Here is a 22,412-nt window from a genome sequence, read left to right on the forward strand (position 1 = left end):
GCACGCCGCCTTTGGTTCCCGCTAATCCTGATATTATTAAAGACGAAGTTTGTGTGACATGACAATCACATAGGAACTTTATTTTTTTTATTTGCACGAGACATGCGATAATTGTATTTACAACTTTACAGTACACATAAATAAGACTGAAACTTGTTTAACTATAAATTAAAATAAAAAGTTTGTGATTAACGTACGCCGACTTCCGTCTCGAGCTACTATTTTTTGTAATTAAGGTTAATTAAACCGAACCCGTTTAAATACCTCCTGGTTTTATTTTTCGGACGACATGCCAAATGAAAGATTGCGAAAGCATGTTAGAATGGTCACTTGTTTTTATGTAACGTTTAAGTTTAATTTATATAATAAAATAAAAATTGTAGGCCGGCCGTTCGGCACTCAATATAAATGTCGAAACTGCGTTACTAAATATATATTTAGTACGGCCATTATGCATATACACAGTTGTTATAAAACTTCCTAAAAAAAAATCATCCATCCTGTCTGTAGGTAACCTTGCTGAGGGCTTATAAAACGAGTGCTAATGGCCGAATCGTCCTGTTCGAGCCCTGGAAACACTTCCGTTTCCAGGGCTCGGACAGGACCTACCAGCTAACTGTATATCGTAACGTAATATTGTAACTTCCCAGTAAATAAAATGACGGCGTGACTTTTTACAATTTAACAAACAACACTGTTTCAAGCTGGAATCCCGCACTGATCCCAGTCGCACGGCCAAAAGCTTGCAATATTGACGAGCTGGTAGCTCGAAGTGGGTTTGTGTCCGCGCACAAACTAGACACAAACATTCTTACTCGAGCATTAACGTTTGTTTCTCTCTCATTTGTGCGTTAACCCGCTTGCCGCAGAGCATCGGAGCCAGTCCGCTTTTCTGATTTTTCTCATCCACTTCGCACAGTCTTCGGCATCAGCTGTCAGACGAATATCAGTCTGAACAACATCAAGCCTTCCTGGGTTTACAAATAACATATGACCGCGCCGTGGCCAGACATTGTTCTTTACGTATTTTGCTGGTTTGCGCAAAACGAGATCGTACCAACGAAGAATATAAGCGTTTATGCCCGGGCAAACCAAACCAACAACCGGGCATATTTCACACTTTTTTGTTTCCACCTGGGCGTAAACTGCATCATCACTGCTTTGTAACTTATTTCAGGTCTGACATACGCAATCTATAGCTATAAACTCTTAATGCAATATCATAATCGTATCGACAACGTCAAATTTTATAGGAAAAACTGATTCCTTTTACAACTTTGTAGGTGTTGTTAATTTTAGACAGTAAATTTTGTCGATGGTGATAGCAAAAAGATTAACGCTCGCAAAATCTCGTGCTAAACCCACAGATATATAGGTCAATCCACTTAATAAAGGCTTCCTCTTTATATCTTATACATATATTTACATACATGTTTATTATCATTTATTTATTATAAAAGCTACACACAGTACATTCAGTTGCCAAATACATGCTGTGAGAAAGGGAACTATTTAATAATAATTTATTGTTCATTTAAGAAATTATAATTCTAATTTATACTACCTACATATATTTATATTACTTGGCAAAAACATAACACATAATACCATTTTACCAAAAAAAATTCGACTTTAGGCAGATGAGCAAGTATGTATCTTTCCCGTGTGTGTGTGTGTGTGTCATGTGTGTTATTGTCATGCTCCTGCCTCCTCCACATCTGGTTGTCAATAAAGCCGGTGCTAATTTAATCCACTTCATATTTACGATTGAGCGGACATTTTAAATTTGAGAATCGGATGCAATATTTTTGTGATATGCTTCATTTTGGTATATAGCTATTCAATTGAGTACGTTTTATTTTACTTGCACGTACTATTTTTCTATTATATAATACTAGCTTTTGCCCGCGGCTTCGCCCGCGTGAATTTCATAGTAAAATCTCGGTCATTCTTTAAGAAAAATGATGAATAGTATGTTTACCAATTTTCAGCATTTTATTTTGAAATTTGTAGGTCTTAAGTTCGATACCATATTTCACCCCCCTTTTGAAGGGGTTGAGGATAATTAAAGTAAAGGATAATTCATAAATTTGTTGTAAACAAAATCCTAATTTTCAAGTCACTTTCTTCAACGGTGTAGAACTTTCATATAAACGTTTTTCACCCCTTTCACCCTCTTCGGGGTAGAATTTCCAAAAATCCTCTCTTAGTGCTCACCTACACTCCCAAGGGAACCTACATGCAAAATTTTAGCTTCCTACGCCCAGTAGTTTCGGCTGTACGTTGTCTATCAGTCAGTCAGTCACTCAGTAATGCAAAAGTTTTATATATATATATATAGATTCTTATTAAATTACTTATATTTAAAATGTTATGATTGTTTCTATATAGTTACTTAGTTGTATGGTTTGTACATTTAGTGTAATAGATTAACGTTATTCTAGAATGTTAAAGCTGAATGTTTACTGTATCGCGTCGCAAAATTAGCAAATTAATCAATGTTTTCATTATGAAATTTGGATTTAATCCTAAAATCAACTTGCATGTTTGATCATCAATCAATATGCCTTTGCATAAATCTGTCTCTTGTCGTTCAAGGATATTAGGCAGCCTCCTTAGAATATAATATCAATCTTTGTATAGGTGTTAACATTGCTGAATAAGCAACGCAAAGTTTTGACAGGGTATTTAATAAATTCTTCTTACACACGAGCACCGTCTCGGCCCTTGTTTATATATTTGTAAAATATATAGAAAAACATACATTTGACTTTTGACGGATAAAATCTATAAGGTCAATTTTTAGTAATATTGATCAAAAATAAAAACAGATACAAAAACTGTCTATAAGGTACATTTACTCGTGAAAAAACGTCAAACATAACTTACGGCACGTTATTTTTTTTTATTAAGTTTGTAGACAATTGTTACAACAATACCTTTGTCTATTTCTACATATTTATTAGTAAGCAAACGCCGTATATCTCTATATTTTCCATTATATATGGAATGGAATGGAATGGAATGAGTAAGTTTGTTGGTTATCTCTTCACGCATTATCTACTCAACCAATCTTCTTGAAAATTTGCATAGGTACATACATCTAGTTTGAAGTATGGGGAAGGACATAGGGTACGTTACATCCCGGAAAATAGACGCGGGCGAAGCCGCAGGCAAAAGGTAGTATTCTTATAAACCGCTGAAATTTCGTTACACACCTTCTGGTTATTATTACTCAAGTTTGCTACCATATATAGGTATATAACTACAGCTTTAATTACTGACGCTTATTATATCCGTGCCTACGCGTTTTGCCTGCCTTGAGGTAAATCTTGGTATTAGGTTAAATTTACATCAAGCGAGTCAACTAAGTATTTGCTGTGTGATAGTTAGCTCGCGCAGTACCTCGTAGATTGTCTACAGTTGAGTTACGATACGAACATAGTATTTTCATGTAATATTGGAGATTAAGTCACCCTCACAATGGGCGGATGAACAAAAACGTATTATCTTGAGCTCCTACGTGCTTCGGAAGCGCGTTAAGCAGGTGGCACCGATTGTATATGCAGTATTAAAACCTGCCAATCCGCAATGGGCCGTGGTGCGTCATGGCCCATACACTGAAACATTCTTAATAAAAGGCCAGCAGCGGAAACGTCAAAATGATTATACTTAATGATTTTATTTTGTGTGTGCTGTGAACTAATACTTATTAAACTTTATTTAACTTGATTCGACATGATATAATGCCTAATCTATTGATAGCAGTTTCAATATGCATTATTTATTGATAAGATATCGCGTCAAAGCAAATGGCTAATCATTCCCAAAAATTCTTCTCCCAATTTCAACTGCGCTCAGCAAACTTGTTTTCTCGCCTACGAAGTGTAGGCGTCATTATATTTTCTGTCCAATTTATTTTCTCCGTCCTTCTCCAGCCATCGAGTAACACAAATAGTAAGCCATTTTGACAATTTACTTCAGTAACATCTAGTTTTTAATGAAACATATTATAACTAATCTCAGACAGATGTCCTTATCGTATTTTTCAGACACAAGTTTCATACTCGCACTACTTTAATTATATTTAACCGGCGAGTTGCCAGTCGACTCGCTCAATGTAATTATATACCACTTTATGTCCCGCGTCTGAAATGCGTCATTAATGGGCTTATTCTGTCGTGAAATACTGTCGAATACTGTGAAATACTGTCGACTGCCTGTTAATCAAGCCACATGAACTCATTGCAATTTAGTCACTATCACCACGGTATAAGGTTTATGTACCGTATCTTGCCATGCCGCAAACGGCACGCTGTCATTTCATCATTTCATATTTCTTAATAAATCGTTCTTCTTATTAATAACAGAATATTAAAACAAGTTTTTAATACCTCTTTGCAGTCATTCTACCGTGGATGAGAGAGGCAGCTTAATAACAGGGTACTGTGGCATAAAACTCTAAGTGACACCCCTGGTGTTACAGTCCATACGCTATGCTGACCATTTACATTAGGTGGACCGCATACCATAATGTCTATGGTCAATGTAGCTAAACGAGAAAGTAATGACATATTTGTCTTTTTAGGGACATTAATAAAATACGACACCACAATTACACACTTGATAGATAGAAAGTACGGCATTATTGAAATTCTAGAGAAAAATAACTGTGGTCCCTGGCTCCGATGCTCAATGGCTGCGAAAGAAACTGGGTAAACGCTCAAACAAGAGAGAGAGAGTTAGAAAGTAAGTTTGTATCACAATTAAGGCTTATCTAAAACATATTTTTATTTATTTATTTAACTTTATTACAAATACATGTAAAAATCGGACTTAAATCTTGAGGTTTTTTCTATCAGTCAACAAGTAAGTGATGCAGAGAGAAATGTACATTTTTAACATAGCAATTTATTTTTTTTATTGCTTCTTATTCCAAAATATCTTACGAATAGTATTGAACGATCATCTCTGACTGGGAAATAGTAATAACCACTCGCGTCTTCCTTACTAACATCATAAGAAGTTGCAATGGAAAAGTTTCTAAGTAGCCACATGTTGACATTTTTCCAAGCTAACAGGAAAGTAAGTTAGAACTAAATTTATTATTTACTAGCCTCCACCCAACAACATGCAACGTGCTGCCAACAAAAGAGGACACAAGATATCATTGTTTCAAAAATTATCCTGCATAATCATTATTGAATAAACCTGGAGGGCTACCGTGACACATAAAACACGTAGCACGACATTGCATCCACACGTTCTCTCTTTTTTTCACACGATGCGTACACGATAAGGGGAAAAGAGACAGCATGTGGACTTTAGTAACTTGCTACGTGCTTCTATGTTTTGTGGAAGGCCGATACGACCGAGAGAGTACAGACAACTGCATATCAAGTTGGTCTACAGGTATAAGTTCTATGCTTATATAATATGCGTCTGTCTGGAACTCTTTGTTATGGTAATAGCGGCGAATTTCCAACGATTTATGGGTAGTTTCACTATACTATATGCACTTGGAAATACGTCAGCTGCTGATTGAATTCGATGAGTGTCGAATTGTGGGTGTCTACTTCCACAGTATTGTTTCCGGAACAATATAATGAAATATATAATAGAGATAGGAAAAATATTTCAATTTTTTAAATGTTGTAGTAGTGTACCCCCGCTACGCTCATTTTTTGGGATTTTTAATATCCTTTAATATGAATACATAGAAATTCTTTGTTCAAGCCGGCAGTTTTTTGAAAAGATTCGATAGTGAAAAACTGAATTGTAAATCATTCAACTTTTCACTATAAAGGCCATTATTGAAAAAAACCTGCTTCACTCACTTAGTAACATTTGTTAGGGAAATCTTTTCTAAAATTTAATATTAGTTGGAAAGTACGAGAGATAACGAATAGTCGTCATAATTTACAGCAGATTTCAAAATTATTTGGCACCATTCCTTTTACAGGGAATTAATTCTCTCGCTTGTAAATTTTACTTAATTCAAGATTATTAATGTCAGTGCAGCTTTGAACTGCTGGAACTATGTGGAGGGCTAGTGATAAATTTATCTTAATTAGTTTTATTGTAGGCATATTGTAGACATTTAAAAATGATTATTAATAATATTATACATTTTCTAAATGAAATTGCTATAGAATCCTGAATGAACATTACTGCATATACTTGAAAAAAAAAATTAAAAAGCAATTTAAAATTGTTAATAAAAACATTAAATTTACTTCAAAAATACTTTAACTAATCACTTATATTCCACGCATTTTTGTTAACTTTAAATTGAATTTTATTATAATCTTGGTCGATTTTCCCAATGAGGTCAGTACCTACTAATTCTATAAGCTTCACCCTGTTATAATGTCCTAAAAATCATATTTTTTATATAAAACATTTGACGCGCTAGGCGCGGCCTAACCGTCAACTTCGTTCCTTCTCAATAAAAGGAAACAGCGATTCATCAAGTTGTCAATACTAAGTAAATAAAAGTAAAACTGGGGTCTCCTAGCAGTCTCAAAACCAGTGGTGGATTCACCAACAGGCTTATAAGGCTGAAGCCTACGGCAATAGATTTTGGGGGCGTCGTGTCGTGAACCCAAAAAAATTGGTAAAACCAATCAATTTCGTAAGACCAATTTTTTTTATGCAAAAAGGCTATGCGTGCAGAATGCTAAATATGCATATAAAATTATATGAAAATTGAATAATAAAAAATAATAATAATAATCTCAATAATACATGTCATTGAGATTATTATTTTTTAAATGGCTTCTAAAACTACATAGTATAAAACAAAGTCGCTTCCCGCTGTCTCTCTGCACCTATGTATGCTTAGACTATTTGGAGAGCTTTTAGGTCTTGAGGTCTAATGACACTAGTAGGGGCGGCAAAAATTACAAAGCCCACAGGCGACAAATTTTCAAATACGTACCTGACCAATACCATTTGATCGCGATGGCTGTGACAAGTTTGTCTCCGCCGAAATAATGTTAGTGATGAGTGTAATTACTTCTGGCTGAAAATTTTGGTTTCTTCACTTAAGAATTTTGAAATTGGAATCAACATTGCCTGCCAGTTGGATTTTATCCGTGATGTAACTTTCATTAGTATGGAAAACGTATCGAAACCAAAATTACGTTATCATCGTATTTTCTGCAAATAAGCATGTTATTTATTTAAGATGCTGAATTTCATGAAAAAGTTTCTGTAATTTTTACTTAATATTGTAACAAATTATCATAGTGTCGTGTGGTCCCGCCCAAAAATATGATCGCTCCATATCCTCGCTTGGATGTTGTATGAAACGACGAAGACATGGCCTAGGCAGCTGATAGACAATATTATTCTCAAAAAGGATTGACTGTAAAGCCGCGAAGACCGGGGCCAGCATATAAAGTAACCATACAATTTGATCTTACAACCAGCGGCCTGCCTGATGAAAGCGGCTAGTCCCAAACGCAACCTGGATAAGAGAAAGTAGTTTATAACATTAATAAACCTACAAACTTATTCTGATAAAATATACTTGGGCGACTGGGACTCCTATTGGAATATTTCGCCATCCCAATCGCCTAACGCCCCTATGAAAATGACATCACTTATAACGAATTATCTTCCAGGTACTTGGGGATACGGAACCCGTTGAAGAGTCGACACCACTCCACCAAGAGGGTTGTGCTCATCAAGATCGCGCTGGTCTGGCTCCTCAGCATGTTTGTGTCTAGCTCTATTACCGTTCTGGGTAAGTTATACAGCCAGTTAAGGTTTTATAAAGATCATGCAGCCACTTCAAACCTGCTTAGTGCGAGTCAGACTCGCGAACTATGGGTTTCGTAACATTCTTATCCCTATATTTTATAAAACAAAATCTGTTCGCTATAAACTCAGAAACTACTGCATGAATTTATTTTTAAAGTGTAATATATAAATAACTAAATGCTCGGTGAACATTCCTATCTGTTATCATTTTATTTTATTCTGATTTTTAGTATATGTTATTATAGCGACAATAAAAATATATCAGCGATAAAAATTTCAATTTACTATCACGGTTCATGTGATACATCCTGGGGACAGACAGACGGACGGACACCGGAATCTTAGTAATAGGGTCCCCTTTTACCCTTTTGTGTATGGAACAAGTAAATGAAATGAGGACATTTTTCCACGGAGATCGTGGTAATATTTTTGCTTACGCGCGCTCGGTCACCCTAATCTTCGCGTATACAACCAACATTATTTCGAGTTACTTTAATTTTCTATTGAATACAATATAGGTAGATGTGCTCTTGATTGTACATGATATAAATGAATACAATATAGGTAGATATACTACTGATCGTACAGTCCACAGCATATAAAGTTATCCTGCACGAACTTTTATGGCGCGCTGATAGCGGCAAGTATGCAATGAATTTGGGTAGATATACATAAAAGGGAAACTTTCAAAATTACGCGGTTACCACTGAAACTAACCATACTTGAAATCGACACATCCGGATCAAGGGGTTACCCCGTCAATCCTCAAGGATCCAATTTCGCTTTCCCTTATTGAAATTCTAAAGTACTTGATCCAAAGTCAAAGACTTCTCAATATTGTCTTATTCTGTTTTCTAATAAAAGATATTTCCTCGAATGTATCAAACAGTATTCTCGTATACTCATATGGAATCATTTGGAATCATGTGGAATCATATGGAATCATATGGAATCGTATGGAATCATATGGAATCAATCAATTGGTAAATACAAAAATATAATTGATAAATGTTAATGACCCTACCTAGAGGCATTCTAGCGCCACCATTACAATTTATCAATGTATCTTGAAAATTTAAGAGCTATTGCTCATTCGTACTCCTTTACGACGACGACACCGCCTTTTGTAACACCGTTGTGCTTCGTTATCCATTTTATAGCTCCGTTGTTTTTTATAGGTTTTGACATGCGTTGACGTATGTCAAATCTCCTTACAATTTCTACGTAGTCCGGATGTCAAAGTGACGAAGAACGACAGAGTAATGGGGCTTGGCTCTTATACTACACTAGAAAGATTATTCGAAAGTATTATAGTTTTCCTTTATACGATGTAATCTTCAACATCGTCCATTAAAATCAGATAAGTGAGCCGTTCCGAAGATTATTGTCAACAAACAGACAGACAAAGGGGTTATAATGCAATTAAAATATGCAGTTATTTTGTAATTACAGACAGACACTTAGATTTTATTTTACATGATGCGTCTTATATAAATAACGAGTAATATTCAAAAGCGCGCAACATCCACAGGAAGACATGGAGTGGTCCTATTTTAGGGCGGGACCACACGCAACAGCTAGTACGCTCATCAGCAGCTCATTACCACAACCTCATTACATTACCCAATGGGCAGGGAATTTTCACTCAAACGGAGGCGAAAATTATTTTAAAACGTAATAACCCCGGGGCGCCATTAAGTACCACTTTACAGCGCGAGTTGCTTTAGATGTACTTTGTCGCAGATAATGTAAACTTATAATCTCTTTCTCTCTCTCTCACACACACATCTTCACGTTTTTTGTTACATTCACAGCCGTGACGCTTGAAGCCCGAGCTCTGTGTAAAAAAATTACTTTTAAAATGCTCACTTGGCTCAATATTTTATATCAGCTGAATGTCGACTCTCTTTGAATGTGCTTATCAGCCTCGATATATGTGTACCTTAAGGATACCCACGGGATATGGAGTGGTCCTATTTTAGGTCGGAACCACACGCTGATAAATAAAAAAGCCTTTCCTTTCCCCACCAGGTCTCATCAACAGAACCAACATTATGCCAACGCCGGACCTCTGCGTTATCAACAACCGGTTCTTTTGGATTTTCGGCTCTCTGGTCGCGTTCTACATTCCCATGTTGACTATGGTGGTCTCCTTCGCATTGACAGTCCAGTTATTGAAGAGACAGGCCAGGTTGGCAGCGACTCCGGTACCTGGGGGTATGCAAAGAAGGTCAGACTAAAATTATTTTTTATTGAGTGCGTTATTGCTAACCAGTATCAGATTATATTCCAAGTCGCCTAAACGCATCTGTTCTTATGTTGTTCATAAAATATACAGTCTTGAATAACAATGAACTAAGTATGCTCACTGACAATTGCCGCTGACAAGAAACTTGTTTATAAAGTATGGAAAATTCAATAAAGTTGACTTGGTAAGATATAGACATAATAACGTAAAGCTAAAGTTTCTCACCTCTTAGCTATTGGTTCGTAGTATTGAGAAATTTTATTTACGGTCAAATATGACGAGAAAAGTGCTAATTTCTGAATATATGGTGTCACGGGTATTGTTTAATATCTTTATTGTATAAAGAACACTTTCCAAAAAATCATACAATGACCGACTTATCCCGTGAAGCGATCTCTTCCGTTTAACCAGCAATAGTTTGAGATCCTATTACGAGTATGGCAACATCCCATATGCAAGTGGCCCATTATAATTTGCTATGATAATTTCCCGGCCACTGCCTTTGCCTAAATATTCTGGCCGCGCGCCAACCAGTCAGCATCAATCAGCGAACTCAAGTGGAATAATTTTTTTTTCTCCAATTATCTTAGGTTAAATGGAAAAAAGTTCACCGATAGAACAAGTTGCTTGATTGCCTCTGGAAAGAGAAAATGAGTCATTACTGATTGTTGACTCGAACCAATTTCTTTTCCAACCCGAGGTGTACAAAGTTGAGGTATATTCAATTTATTTTGTAAGTTTATTTTAAAATAATAAAAACTGAAACTAACTCGATTTTTTTCTGTCAAACACAAAGATATGAAAGTGATCCTTGTTACCTATATTCTAAAGTTAGAAGTAAATATTTTTAATCCATCACTTTTATACGTTCACACGTCATATTAAAATTATGTTTCAACAAAATGCTTGTGTGTCATTTTATGTTATAGTCCAAAGGTGAGAAGAGTTATAGAAATTTGAACAGTATGTGGCTACGTTTACGGCTTTATCAAAGACCTTGTTTAGGTCCTCCATCGTGCAATTTCATCATCAGTATATACTAAATATTTTTTATTTTAAAAGTTATTATGAAGTGGAATTTATGAAATAAATTTAAATTTGAATATTCATGACATCAATATACATATAATAAAACAGTAAAAAAGTGTTTCTGTACATTGAAGATATTTAAATAAAAAAAATTGAGATCGATAGAGAATCAGTAATAGAATAAGAATTTTAAAAAAAAATCTGTCTGTCTGTTTGTTTGCACACGCTAATCTCTGGATCTACTGGACAGATTTGAATGAAACTTTTTTGTTGTATAGCTATAAAGCCTGAACAACATATCGGGTATAATTTATTTTGGAAACTGCAACAGCTCTAGCAGAACCTATAAAGACCAGCTAAACTGTAGGAAATATAGAAAAGTCACCTTAACAAAAATTGTTCGCCCTGATGAGCATTTTTTGATGACGTATAAAAATCGAAGATATGGAACACCTGATGATGAACTCCAACAGACCCGCTACACTATACCTAACAGATATAACAAAAGCATCTTAACAAAAGTTGGCCAGCCTGATGAGCATTTTCTGTAGACTTATAAAAATCGAGGATATGGTGTTCCATATTCCATATTCCAGGTGTTCCTGATGATGAACTCCAACAGACCAGCTACACTATAACAGATATGACAAAAGCGCCTTAACAAAAGTTGATCAGCCTAATGAGCATTTTTAACATAGGTATTTATAAAAAGACTCATTTGGTCCACGTTTTTAACCATGATTCATAAACATCTCTTTACGGATCAGGAGGTTTTGGAAGCTAAATGTCCTTGGGTGCACATCGACTGCAATATATAATGCTCTGAGAGCAAAACGTCCTCAATTTAAAACGACTGCTAGTTTTCAAAGCAAAAGGTGAATGTTCTCATTATAAAGCGTCATGACAGCTAGAAGACTTCATGTTCTGTTAATTTCCAATGTAATACGTCCGCAATTGAACCAGACATTTTTTAAAACTAAAAAACTAAAATCCTCTTTTGAGAATACGTCAATATAAAATGCCCTAGAGAGCAAAACGTTTATAATGAGGGTATGAAAGTATATATATTTTAGTAGACGTGCACCCAAGAACGTTTAGCTTCCAAAACCTCCTGATCCGTAAAGGTTGAGACTCTCAAAAATCTATTTTATTCCCCATGTCTTCTTTGCCGCGAGCAACAGCTCTTCTATAATATATATGAAAATGACGTCTTAGTAAAAGTTAACCAATCTGATAAGCATTTTCTGTTAAGTGAAGTCTTAGCAGAAATTGTTCAACCTGAGGAACAGTAACGGTTGCCGTATTAAAATAGAAGATTTCGAACATTTCTGAAAAGGAAGTTGTGTAATAAAGTTAATCTTATATTTACCCTATACTATTATAACATAAGCTGGGAGTACCACCACCACATGGTGAAGGCGGAAACAGTTTGGGCTAAGTTTCGATGACGACGGAAGGTATTCGTTGAAAACTTGCCTGAACTGGCTAAAACTCTCATTGATGTATAGAATATGCCTTCGGGCTTATGTTATTTTAAGTGGTTACTTATTTCCTTTCCAGTTTATCTTTGTGACACGGCAGCCTACCCGGTAACGCAGGGGAGCAGTCTCACAAACTTAGATTTTAATAGCAAAGAAAATATTTTAAATTGTGTAACCATGCCTATTATTGAATAAGTGTTTCAGATTTTTCTGTAAGTTCCCTCAACCTCTTTAAAAAGGGGGGGGGGGGGGGGGAGAAAGATTGTATGGGATTTATTAAAATATTTAAGATAAAAAGCTGAAAATTGGAAAACATCTTCTTCATCATTTTTCTCAAAGAATGTCCGAGATTTTACTATGAAATTCACGCGGGCGAAGCCGCGGGCAAAAGCTAGTTTATATATAAGTAACTAACTTGTACCCGCGATTTCATCTGCGTGACTTTCCCACGGGAAAGGCACCCTATATTCTTCTACATACTTCAAAGTGTATGCAAAATTTCAAGTATATTGGTCGAGTACATAAGCGTGAAGAGTTAACATACAAACTTACTTTCGCATTTATAATATTAATTAGGATTTATAAATAAATGGCATGACTTTTCAAATTTAAATTTATTTCATAAATTGCACTTCAAAATAACTTTCTCCAGGATATCACCGGTTCCCAAGCTTCCCTTTTAACCGGAGTGTAGTTTGAAAACCGCAATTTGCCTTCCCAATAATCCTAAGTTATTCTCCGGTCGCTATTTCTCTGGATGGCCTTACACGTTACGTGTCCGAGTTGGCGACAGTCTTCTTATCTACGTTTAGATAACTTATGTTAAACTATATTTCTGTATTTCAAAAATTAAATGTATTGTACGATTACATCCTTACATACATTGCGAATCCGGGACTTCCATTGTAGCAGTCCGGCATGATGACCATTAGGCCACAAAGGTCGTATTGCTTTTTGCTTTATTTTGATTATGACTTTCCAAGAAACAATACCTACCTCATTTCCATAAAATAGTATCTATTTTACCTAATTGAATCAATTCGAAAATTTCAGAAGTCACATGGATGTTTGAACTAATATTATGGGAAACAACTTTACCAGTCTCGCAGAATACGCGATAAAAGGATTACTGAGATTTTAGTCTTTTTAAAAAAGGAAAATCACGAGGGAAAATCAATATAAAAGCTAGTTAATAAATCAATTTAACATAATATTATTCGTATTTGTCGTTTAGCTAATAAAAATATACACAACGAGAAGGAATTTATAATTTTGACTGGCATTTTGACTCGCAAAGAAGAAGAAATCTGAGACAATGTGAATATATACATAACTATATCTTGTATCGAGATTCCACCATCATATTACGCAAGTTTGATCTCGAAGCTTCTATTGGTCAGAATAACAATTACATTAGGGATGTCTATATTATCTTTATAATATGCCATGTTTATCGTCTCTTGGCCGTTTATGTGGCAATCTGTTTGATCTCATTTACTACTACGTCCATCTGAGGTTTTATGGTTCACTAGCTTGTATAGACGGCTCAACGTTTTCAATCGACCGAGACATTATTCATATCACGACATAACCTTGATAAGTTGGTAGATAGAATGTTTTTATAGCATGTTTTTATACCAATGCTAGCCCCTCTCCCATTTTTATACTATTTCTTGAAGTGCAATTTTTAGATGTGCTAATGAAAACAATTTAAATAATTTGATTTCGTCTATGAAGATCAAAAGAAAATGCGCTTCTGGTGCGCTTAGAAATACCTCTCAAAGTCATATCTTAAACTGCAAACTAAATTTAAATTAGACTTATAATTCTCTGGACTGGACTTCTCTAGCTGACTCTAAAATATATTTGTTGTCAATATAGCGCTCCTTATTGAATTCCGAATAAAACAACCAAATCAGTGTTGCCTTGAATTCCTAAAAAATCTGCGAAGTATTTTTATATTGAGTTAAGTTCTTACACTATCTAAAACGTTTCTAACTCCAACCTTATTCTAGTGGATTAGGTATACGTACCTAATCCATTATTAGATGGATTAGGTATTTCCTACTCCTTAAATATTATAAAAAGAAGTCGCTGACGCGTCTGTACAGATACGCGATAAAATAAAAAACTACTGGACGGATTTTTGTACGGTTTTCACCAATAAATAGTGTGATTTCAAAGGAAGGTTTAGGCGTATGGTTTAAGTTATGGTTCTACCCGATCAAAACAAGGATGACTCGCTATTTGTACATAATATAAAATGTGGTACATTGATAATCGAAGTATTGTCTTAATAATACCGTATACTTACTTTATTCTTATCCCAAGACAAATTACGTTTGGCATAAAAGTATTCAAATAGAGAGACAATTTCGAGTCCATTGACAAAAATCCTTTACGGATCAAGCGAACTCATGCGTAAAATTCGGCCAGGATTGTTTATTACAATCTTTTCCATCGGGATTACCGGATTTATCCGTCCAAAAGATAAGTACGTCATTTACTTGACAACCCGTTTTAAATTTGCTCAGATAAAATACTTTGAGCTTCGTTTCAAAAATGCCCATAAAAATGAGATTTGAACTCCTACTTAATGCCGCTATACATTATCGCGATGCAGTTTGCCGAACATTGAGCATTCAGTATACATTGCTGGTTTTTTATTGGGGTAAATAAAAGCTCTTATACAAATTCACAATGTATTTGGTTCGGCATCTATCTAAGTTCAGCGATAATGTCACTTACATGTTACGCAAACTTAAGTTTGTTATAAATGTCTCTATTAATTTAGCTACCATTGTAACCTATTAGTGAAAATATGACGATAATGTTACTATGACATACTCTATTAGAAATAAATACTATATAATATCTAAGTTAATTCTGTACCTAGCTCTGTCTATTCAGTAGACAAGTCACTCGACTTGCATCCGAAAGTCGCATATTTGAACCATGATCCTTGGATTTTCAATTCAGAGAATGATGAAAATTAGTACACGAGTCAGATATACTCATTTTCATCAAAAACTGCATAGAAAAACTAACATCCTGCACAACTTTACTGTCTTTCAAATGCTTTTAGGCAAATTAATGTCACCAGCATATGTGCGTGTGGTCTGATTATAATAGGCAAAAAAAGAATTATATCATTTTTAATTCACTAAAATTCAAGATTTACACCTTGTAACTTTAGTTAAGTATGTCAATTCAATACACGTGTGAAAATGTAGAAAAACACTATTATAATAAATAAACTCCGGCATTACTTACCTAAGCTAAAGTTAAAAGCGCCCGGGGCTCCCACACATTAGTTTAAAGCAAAGTGAAAAGTGGTTACTGTAATATAAAATGTCAATACCACCTTGGGTTTGAGCCTTTTGGCATTTCCTGTAGATTCGAGTTAAAATATTTATTAGTAGTATGTTGGGAATTTCCGTACAGATTTTTCCATTCGAATTATATAAGGAGATGTTTATAATTAATTCAGGAAGATCTAAATTCTGCATAAATTAACTTCGAAATTAATTCAATATCTGTGTATTTGTGTAAAAAAAATCCCTATTTTGGTTATATTTTATTTTGGGTAAGGTATCTTGGCTAGATCTTTTATGCGAAACTTCAAGTAAAATAAGGATTCACCAAACGTATCGTAACTTAGAATGTATATAGATGTATTTAGTTACACCCTGTATATTTATTTATTTTACATCTCTAATGTTGAGTAAGTAGGTCCTTAATACCCCCAAATGACGCTTGTAAGTGACCAATTAGCGCTCGAGGGTAATAATGTAGCTAGAAAAGCCCTAGGGCGGTAAATAATTTAAAAAAAAAACACTTTACTCTTTCAAAAAGTTCGTGTACATGTAACCATCACACTGGCAATAGACATCATGCATTCAGCCCAATGACCAAAGAGGTCGCTTCGCTATTCAGCCTTGTCTTCGTATAAATAGTTTTTTTTTAATTACGTTTTTTTCTACTTATCTCACAATAAAGATGTAAAGCAAAGTAGTTAGCTCGGGTGTGAGCATCAATTACACCCTCGAACTATAGGCGCCCGCCCGCCTCGCTGCGCTCGTGCGGCCTCGTGCCTAAATTTCTCGGGCTGCAATTGATGCCTTACAACCCTTGGCTATTAATCTACTATTATTTTATTTTAACCTAGGCAATGTGGCGGCTTCGACAACGGTCCGATGCAGGGTGTCCGGCGAACCGGCACTAAGAGCTCACCTGATCTGTCTCCGGGGACGTCAGTCACGAGGCAACTCACATGGCGAGTCACTAGTACCAGCAGGTTCGTGATTCATTCATTTTCCTCTTCACTCTCTCTCTCTCATGTCTGCAACTCAACCGGGAGCGTTCGCAGCTGTGACGCTTCGAAGCCGAGTGTCAGCGTATAAAAATACCGACCGCCTGCCTGACGTAAAATCTCTTTGGGAATACTATTGTTACCTATCGGCTGTGAGTCCCTTAATCGCCTCGTACGACATCCACGGGAGGATATGAAATCTACACATAATATGCCATTATTATTGCCCTTCATCCTCCTCACGCCGAAGATTGCTCTTGTTAATTGAGCGATAGGGATCAATTATCAAGGAGTGCTGCAACTATTGTCGATATTTTAGATGCTTTTACAACCTTGATAGACGTTATATTTTAAAATAGACATTTTTACTAAATATATATTTTTTTAATGTTGTAAGTACGAGTTGCAGATATAATTTTTCATAATTTCCTATGAGAGTGACCACTAGTTTTGAGTTCAACTAATAGATTGAAATACTAAACTGTCGTGTAGTTAATGAATAAATAACTTTTAAAAACATAGTATTCCAACACAGAACCTCGCGCAACAAAGTGGGCATGAGCGTCTCCCATCCACAACTGAGCTACATGAACGGCTGTGGCAGTGGTAGCTCGGGCAGTGGTAGAAGAGGACGGGACGTCGCTACTCAAACACCATTGAGCATAGCTGCTGAAACCAGAAGAGCCAGACTAAGACCCTTAAAGCTGACGTTGGCAGCGCCAACGGCTTTGACATCGAGGTAAGATTACATTTGCTCAAGTTCAAATTTAAAAGATTGTGGCAGCAGTGGGAAATTTAGCGATGGTTGAATTGGCCGAAATGTCTCAACCCAAACATCTTCAATTGCTGAAACTATAAAGGCGCCTAGCCTTTAGCTTTGACTCCTAGGTGAGATTTTATTATTTCGAATGAACTGCCAAATACTTATATAAATACTCTTATCATAGAAAATAATAGAGCATTTTCAGCTTTTTGTGTATCGGTGGCAGCGATGGGAGCTTCGCAGAAGATTATAATTATTTTTCTTTTCATAATAAATAAATAAATAAAATAAATAAATAAATATATTAGGACAAATCACACAGATTGAGCTAGCCCCAAAGTAAGTTCGAGACTTGTGTTATGGGATACTAACTCAACGATACTATATTTTATAACAAATACATATATAGATAAACATCCAAGACCCGGGCCAATCAGAAAAAGATCATTTTACATCTTGACCCGACCGGGGATCGAACCCGGGACCTCTCGGTTCAGTGGCAAGAACTTTACCACTGCGCCACTGAGGTCGTCAAAATGTAAAATATCTATACAAATGCGATAAATTGCCTTCGATAAGGTATGGCAACAACTGGGATAGAAGGGGTTGGAAACAGAAAGAGGAGGCTTTTACCCAGCAGTGGGATATCATTTAACGTCACAATTTTTCCAAGTGCATAAAAAGTCTATTGTCGCTAAAAATCATGAAAATCGAGAATAAAAGATCTCGGCATTGTATGGTCGTAATGGTACTGCAGCTTCACAAAAGTTCAATCTTGGCTGGAGTCTACAATCTGTATTAAATTGGTAGCAATTGGATTCTCGCCGAGATCTATTTTAAAAGGAAAATGGTACGTAAACCCTTACGCTTACGACAATTTATTACATTCGCTTTCAATAATAATTCAATAATTCTATGTAATTTCAATTGATTTGTAACTTACATTGTGTTTGTATCTTAGCTTTTTTTAACATAGTTATTTGATGAAAGTGCGTTCAATTAATACCTAATGGGTAAGTAATTTACTAATTTTTTTTCGAACGTTGTCAGTGGTTTTGATAATTTTTGTTTCAATATATCTCGTTTATTTTTTCTCCCTAATAATTAGGTATATAAATTTATTTTATTAAGTATTTTTTATATAAAACAGCTGGAAATATAACCTCAATAATGCATTCCTACAAGCAACATGCATTTCCAAGCTGATTTGGACGATTCCGAAGGAAACAGAGCAATACTCGTATTGCTTCTATGTGGAAATGTATTATTTAATTTATTAATTCATTCATATCGAGTTTTCAGTTTTTAGTTAGTTTTTATTCAAGTCACCTAAAGGCATCTGTCATGACTTTTACGACTACCTACTTCCATCTAGTGACAAGCAGTCGCATACACACTAGTGAACTAAACTGTCCACCAATTTGCAGCTTTATTTACCTAATTATTTATTAAAATATAGTATCCTGCTTTATCAAGTAGTAATTGTGTGATTTACCAGGAATACAATAAATTAATTTCATAATATAGAATACCTGAAATGGTAATTTTTATTTTAGCAATGGTAATAAATAATGCAAGCATTCATACGGCTGAAGAAATATGAAGAATTACGTGGCAGAGTACTTTTGGTGTGTTGCCAGCAAAACAATAAATGTAAAGTGAATCGATTCATCTCAATAGAAACTCCAAAATTACTTTTTCACTACCGCTCATAAAACGGTGATGCTGGTTTCCAGTTAGCAACCTGGTTTCAATTAAATTGTTTTTAAAATGACATTTTTTGTTAAGGAAAATCTTTAGAATTTGTTTCCTTTTTACAAATTGGAACTGAAGTTTGTTATAAAATTTATCAAGCCAATTGCCGAATTAGCATTCAATTTTAAGGATACCAAAATGAATGCTCAAATAAAAGACCAATCACTTACAATTTGGACTGTTCCGATTGATCATTTCCATTAATATTATTGGAGGTAAAATTCTCTCTCTCATTGCTCTCGGATATTAATTATTGTAATTGCATTATTAACGTTTCACTGCTATCAATTTAATGAATCCTGTTTGACAGTACACTTCAGAGGTTGGACTAACGCATTGTTTAAATTAGTGCCAGAAATTTACTTACTATTATTTTGTTTATAGATATTTGTAAACTGTCCGTTCCGTATTTGAGCCTAGCACATGCAGCTATTTTCAAGCAAATTATCGCTTCCGATAGCTGGTTATTTTATGAGCTATGAAAAACCGATGTAAAATAATTTATCTTAAGCACTCACAAATGAGAAATCTTCGAAGAAAATGCTGCAAAAGTGTTACTTTTTCTTTAATTGCATTTTGTAAGGGTTGTGTACTAAGAGTAAGTTGCCAAGTTTAACGGTAACTCACATGAGTTTGTATACCAGCTTCGCTTATAAGTGAGTATTGATATAAAAACCAACAGTACTAGAAATTAATCGTAACATTATTAATTTCTGTCCGCCACACGGTCCAAGTTTCAAGTTAATGAGCGCAACTTTTAAACTTGTTACACTCATTATCATTTATGAAACCTAAAACTCTCTTAAATGATAAGGTCAACATGCGGTGGTGGTGTAATGGAAATGAAATGAAAGGAATAAAAACTTAACATGCCTGTGGGCCGAAAGGTCCCAGGTTCGAATCCTATTCGTGACACATGAGTTTGTATATCAATTTGACTCATTTATAGTAATTTTCTTCGACCACTACCTGCTTCCAATGAAGGAAAACATCGTGAAAAAGCCTGTTCTGTTCACAATGTTCGATTATCTTGATACTTACCTTACCTGACCCCCCATAAATGTTTCTTTAATATCTCCCATATCTATAGCTTACGGTTTTATTATATGTATTCATAGAAAACTAGATGTTGCCCGGGGCTTCGCTCCCGTGGGAATTTTGAGATAAATATAATAGCCTATAGCAATCTTGGATAATGTACCTTTCTAATAGTGAAATAATTTTTAAATCGGTTCGGTAATTTCAGAGATTACCCGCCTCAAACGTACACAAACGCTTACCTGTTTATAATAATAGTAAAGATATATAGATTTCTCACAGCGAGAACTATTAAAAAAAATACTTATTAGTACAATTTGTTTGCAGATTCCTAGCCAATAGGAAGAAAGGGCGTTCTCTATCAGCGAACGCAGTAGCCAACGAACAGAAAGCCACCAAGGTGCTCGGGCTGGTCTTCTTCACTTTCGTCCTGTGCTGGGCGCCATTCTTCCTGCTTAACATGCTATTTGCCTCCTGCCCCGCTTGTATAGTTCCGGGTAAGTATTTTTACAACAGTAAGGAATAGACTGCGGTGTCCACTTCCCATCAGACGTCCACTTGCCTGTTTAGTGATATTAAAAAAAACTGATACACCGAGCATGTTAAATTAAAATATATATATAAGTTACGTGCGGACTCTCCAAAGACAAGTTTCTTAAACATGAACGAAAAAAATATTCTGAAATTGAAAACTAAAATTATTAAATAAAGATTATTATAGTAGTAGGCAGATGTGGGTTGCGTGATGGTAAGCAAACAACAAGCTGATGGTACACTGAACCCAGTAACCCCACAAGAGTAAATTAGTTGCCGACTTTTTAACAAGGCGATAGACTCTTTCCTTGGCGGTCCCGATGTCGAAACTATTCTAGAACTCGTGTGGAGTTCTAGACTCGACAGTTTCGACATCGGGAGAAAAGAAATATTAGGTCCTTACATATGAAATTGGCCTTTGGTATAGGAGGAACAAAAAGTCGAATATTTTTTAATATAATATATTTATTTAATCAAAGTAAGAACCATTATTATCTACCTATGAATTTTTGCCATCTCATAGGTAATTCATTGTTCCCTTTACTAAAAAACCCATTCGGACGGGAATCAATAAAATCTTTGAAGGCGGTTTGGCGGACTGCCCTATCGGAGTTGAATTTTTTCCCTTGGAAGAAGTTATCCAAATTTCGAAAAAAATGGTAATCTGTTGGAACAGAGAATCCCCTTTTCATCACAGGTAGTGATTTGATTTAAAAACCCTTCATTATTGTGCCGGTTAAGTAACGTAACGCAGCAGTCGACACGCGTTTGCCGGTTTGCTTCACTCAATTTCAAGTTTCTTAATCTTCCCAATTTGCTCGAAGTGGATAAAAATAGTTTTATCACTAACACCGAAGCCTGAAGCTAACTTGGACGTGGTTTGCGATGGATCCGCTTCCACAATAGCCTTCAATTCTTCATTATCAACTAGGGTCTCCGGCCGTCCAAGGGGCTTGTTCTGCACGTCAAAATTTCCAGAACGAAAACGTTGGAACCAAAAACGCACTGTGTTTTCTTTTGCGACACGACCGCCATACATATCATTAACCCTTCGAGCCGTTTCCGCAGCACTAGTGCCACGGTGGAACTCGTACTCGTAAATAACGCGATATTTCAAGTTTTCCATTTTGTAAACTGAGTGACGCAAACAGAAAAATCAGAAGAAAAAAAACAAATGAATGACGGTTAACGAAATACAAATACATGTGTAAATAGCTGTATAACTTTTAATTTGGAATCCTAACCAAAGAGGAGAAAGTTGGGATTAAAGTGGCCAGTACAACAAAATGCCAATTTCATATGTAAGGACCTAATATAATCACTTAGAACATGCAAATATATTTTCCTAAATAATTCTAAAAGGTCACTCACATATCAGTTATGGACAAATTACTTACGTACTTAATGTTTAGAAATTAGATACGTATATATTCAAGACTTATCTCGAAAATTTATAAATAGATAAAAATAAGAGCACTTGAAACA

The 22,412-nt window shown here is 35.4% G+C and overlaps 1 protein-coding gene across 1 annotated transcript in view; it reads left to right on the forward strand.

Annotated features, from left to right (window-relative positions):
• The window catches only part of 5-HT2A (5-hydroxytryptamine (serotonin) receptor 2A), an 87,022-nt gene that overhangs the window by 46,062 nt on the left and 18,548 nt on the right, over positions 1-22,412 (forward strand). The window contains exons 4-8 of the mRNA XM_053745840.1: positions 7,629-7,750; positions 9,799-9,997; positions 16,694-16,822; positions 17,373-17,576; positions 20,721-20,890. Of these exons, the coding sequence (XP_053601815.1) occupies positions 7,629-7,750; positions 9,799-9,997; positions 16,694-16,822; positions 17,373-17,576; positions 20,721-20,890 (824 nt within the window). The remainder of the gene's footprint in view (positions 1-7,628; positions 7,751-9,798; positions 9,998-16,693; positions 16,823-17,372; positions 17,577-20,720; positions 20,891-22,412) is intronic.

Source organism: Plodia interpunctella, chromosome 5 (genome assembly GCF_027563975.2).
Source record: "Plodia interpunctella isolate USDA-ARS_2022_Savannah chromosome 5, ilPloInte3.2, whole genome shotgun sequence".
Lineage (NCBI taxonomy): Eukaryota > Metazoa > Arthropoda > Insecta > Lepidoptera > Pyralidae > Plodia > Plodia interpunctella.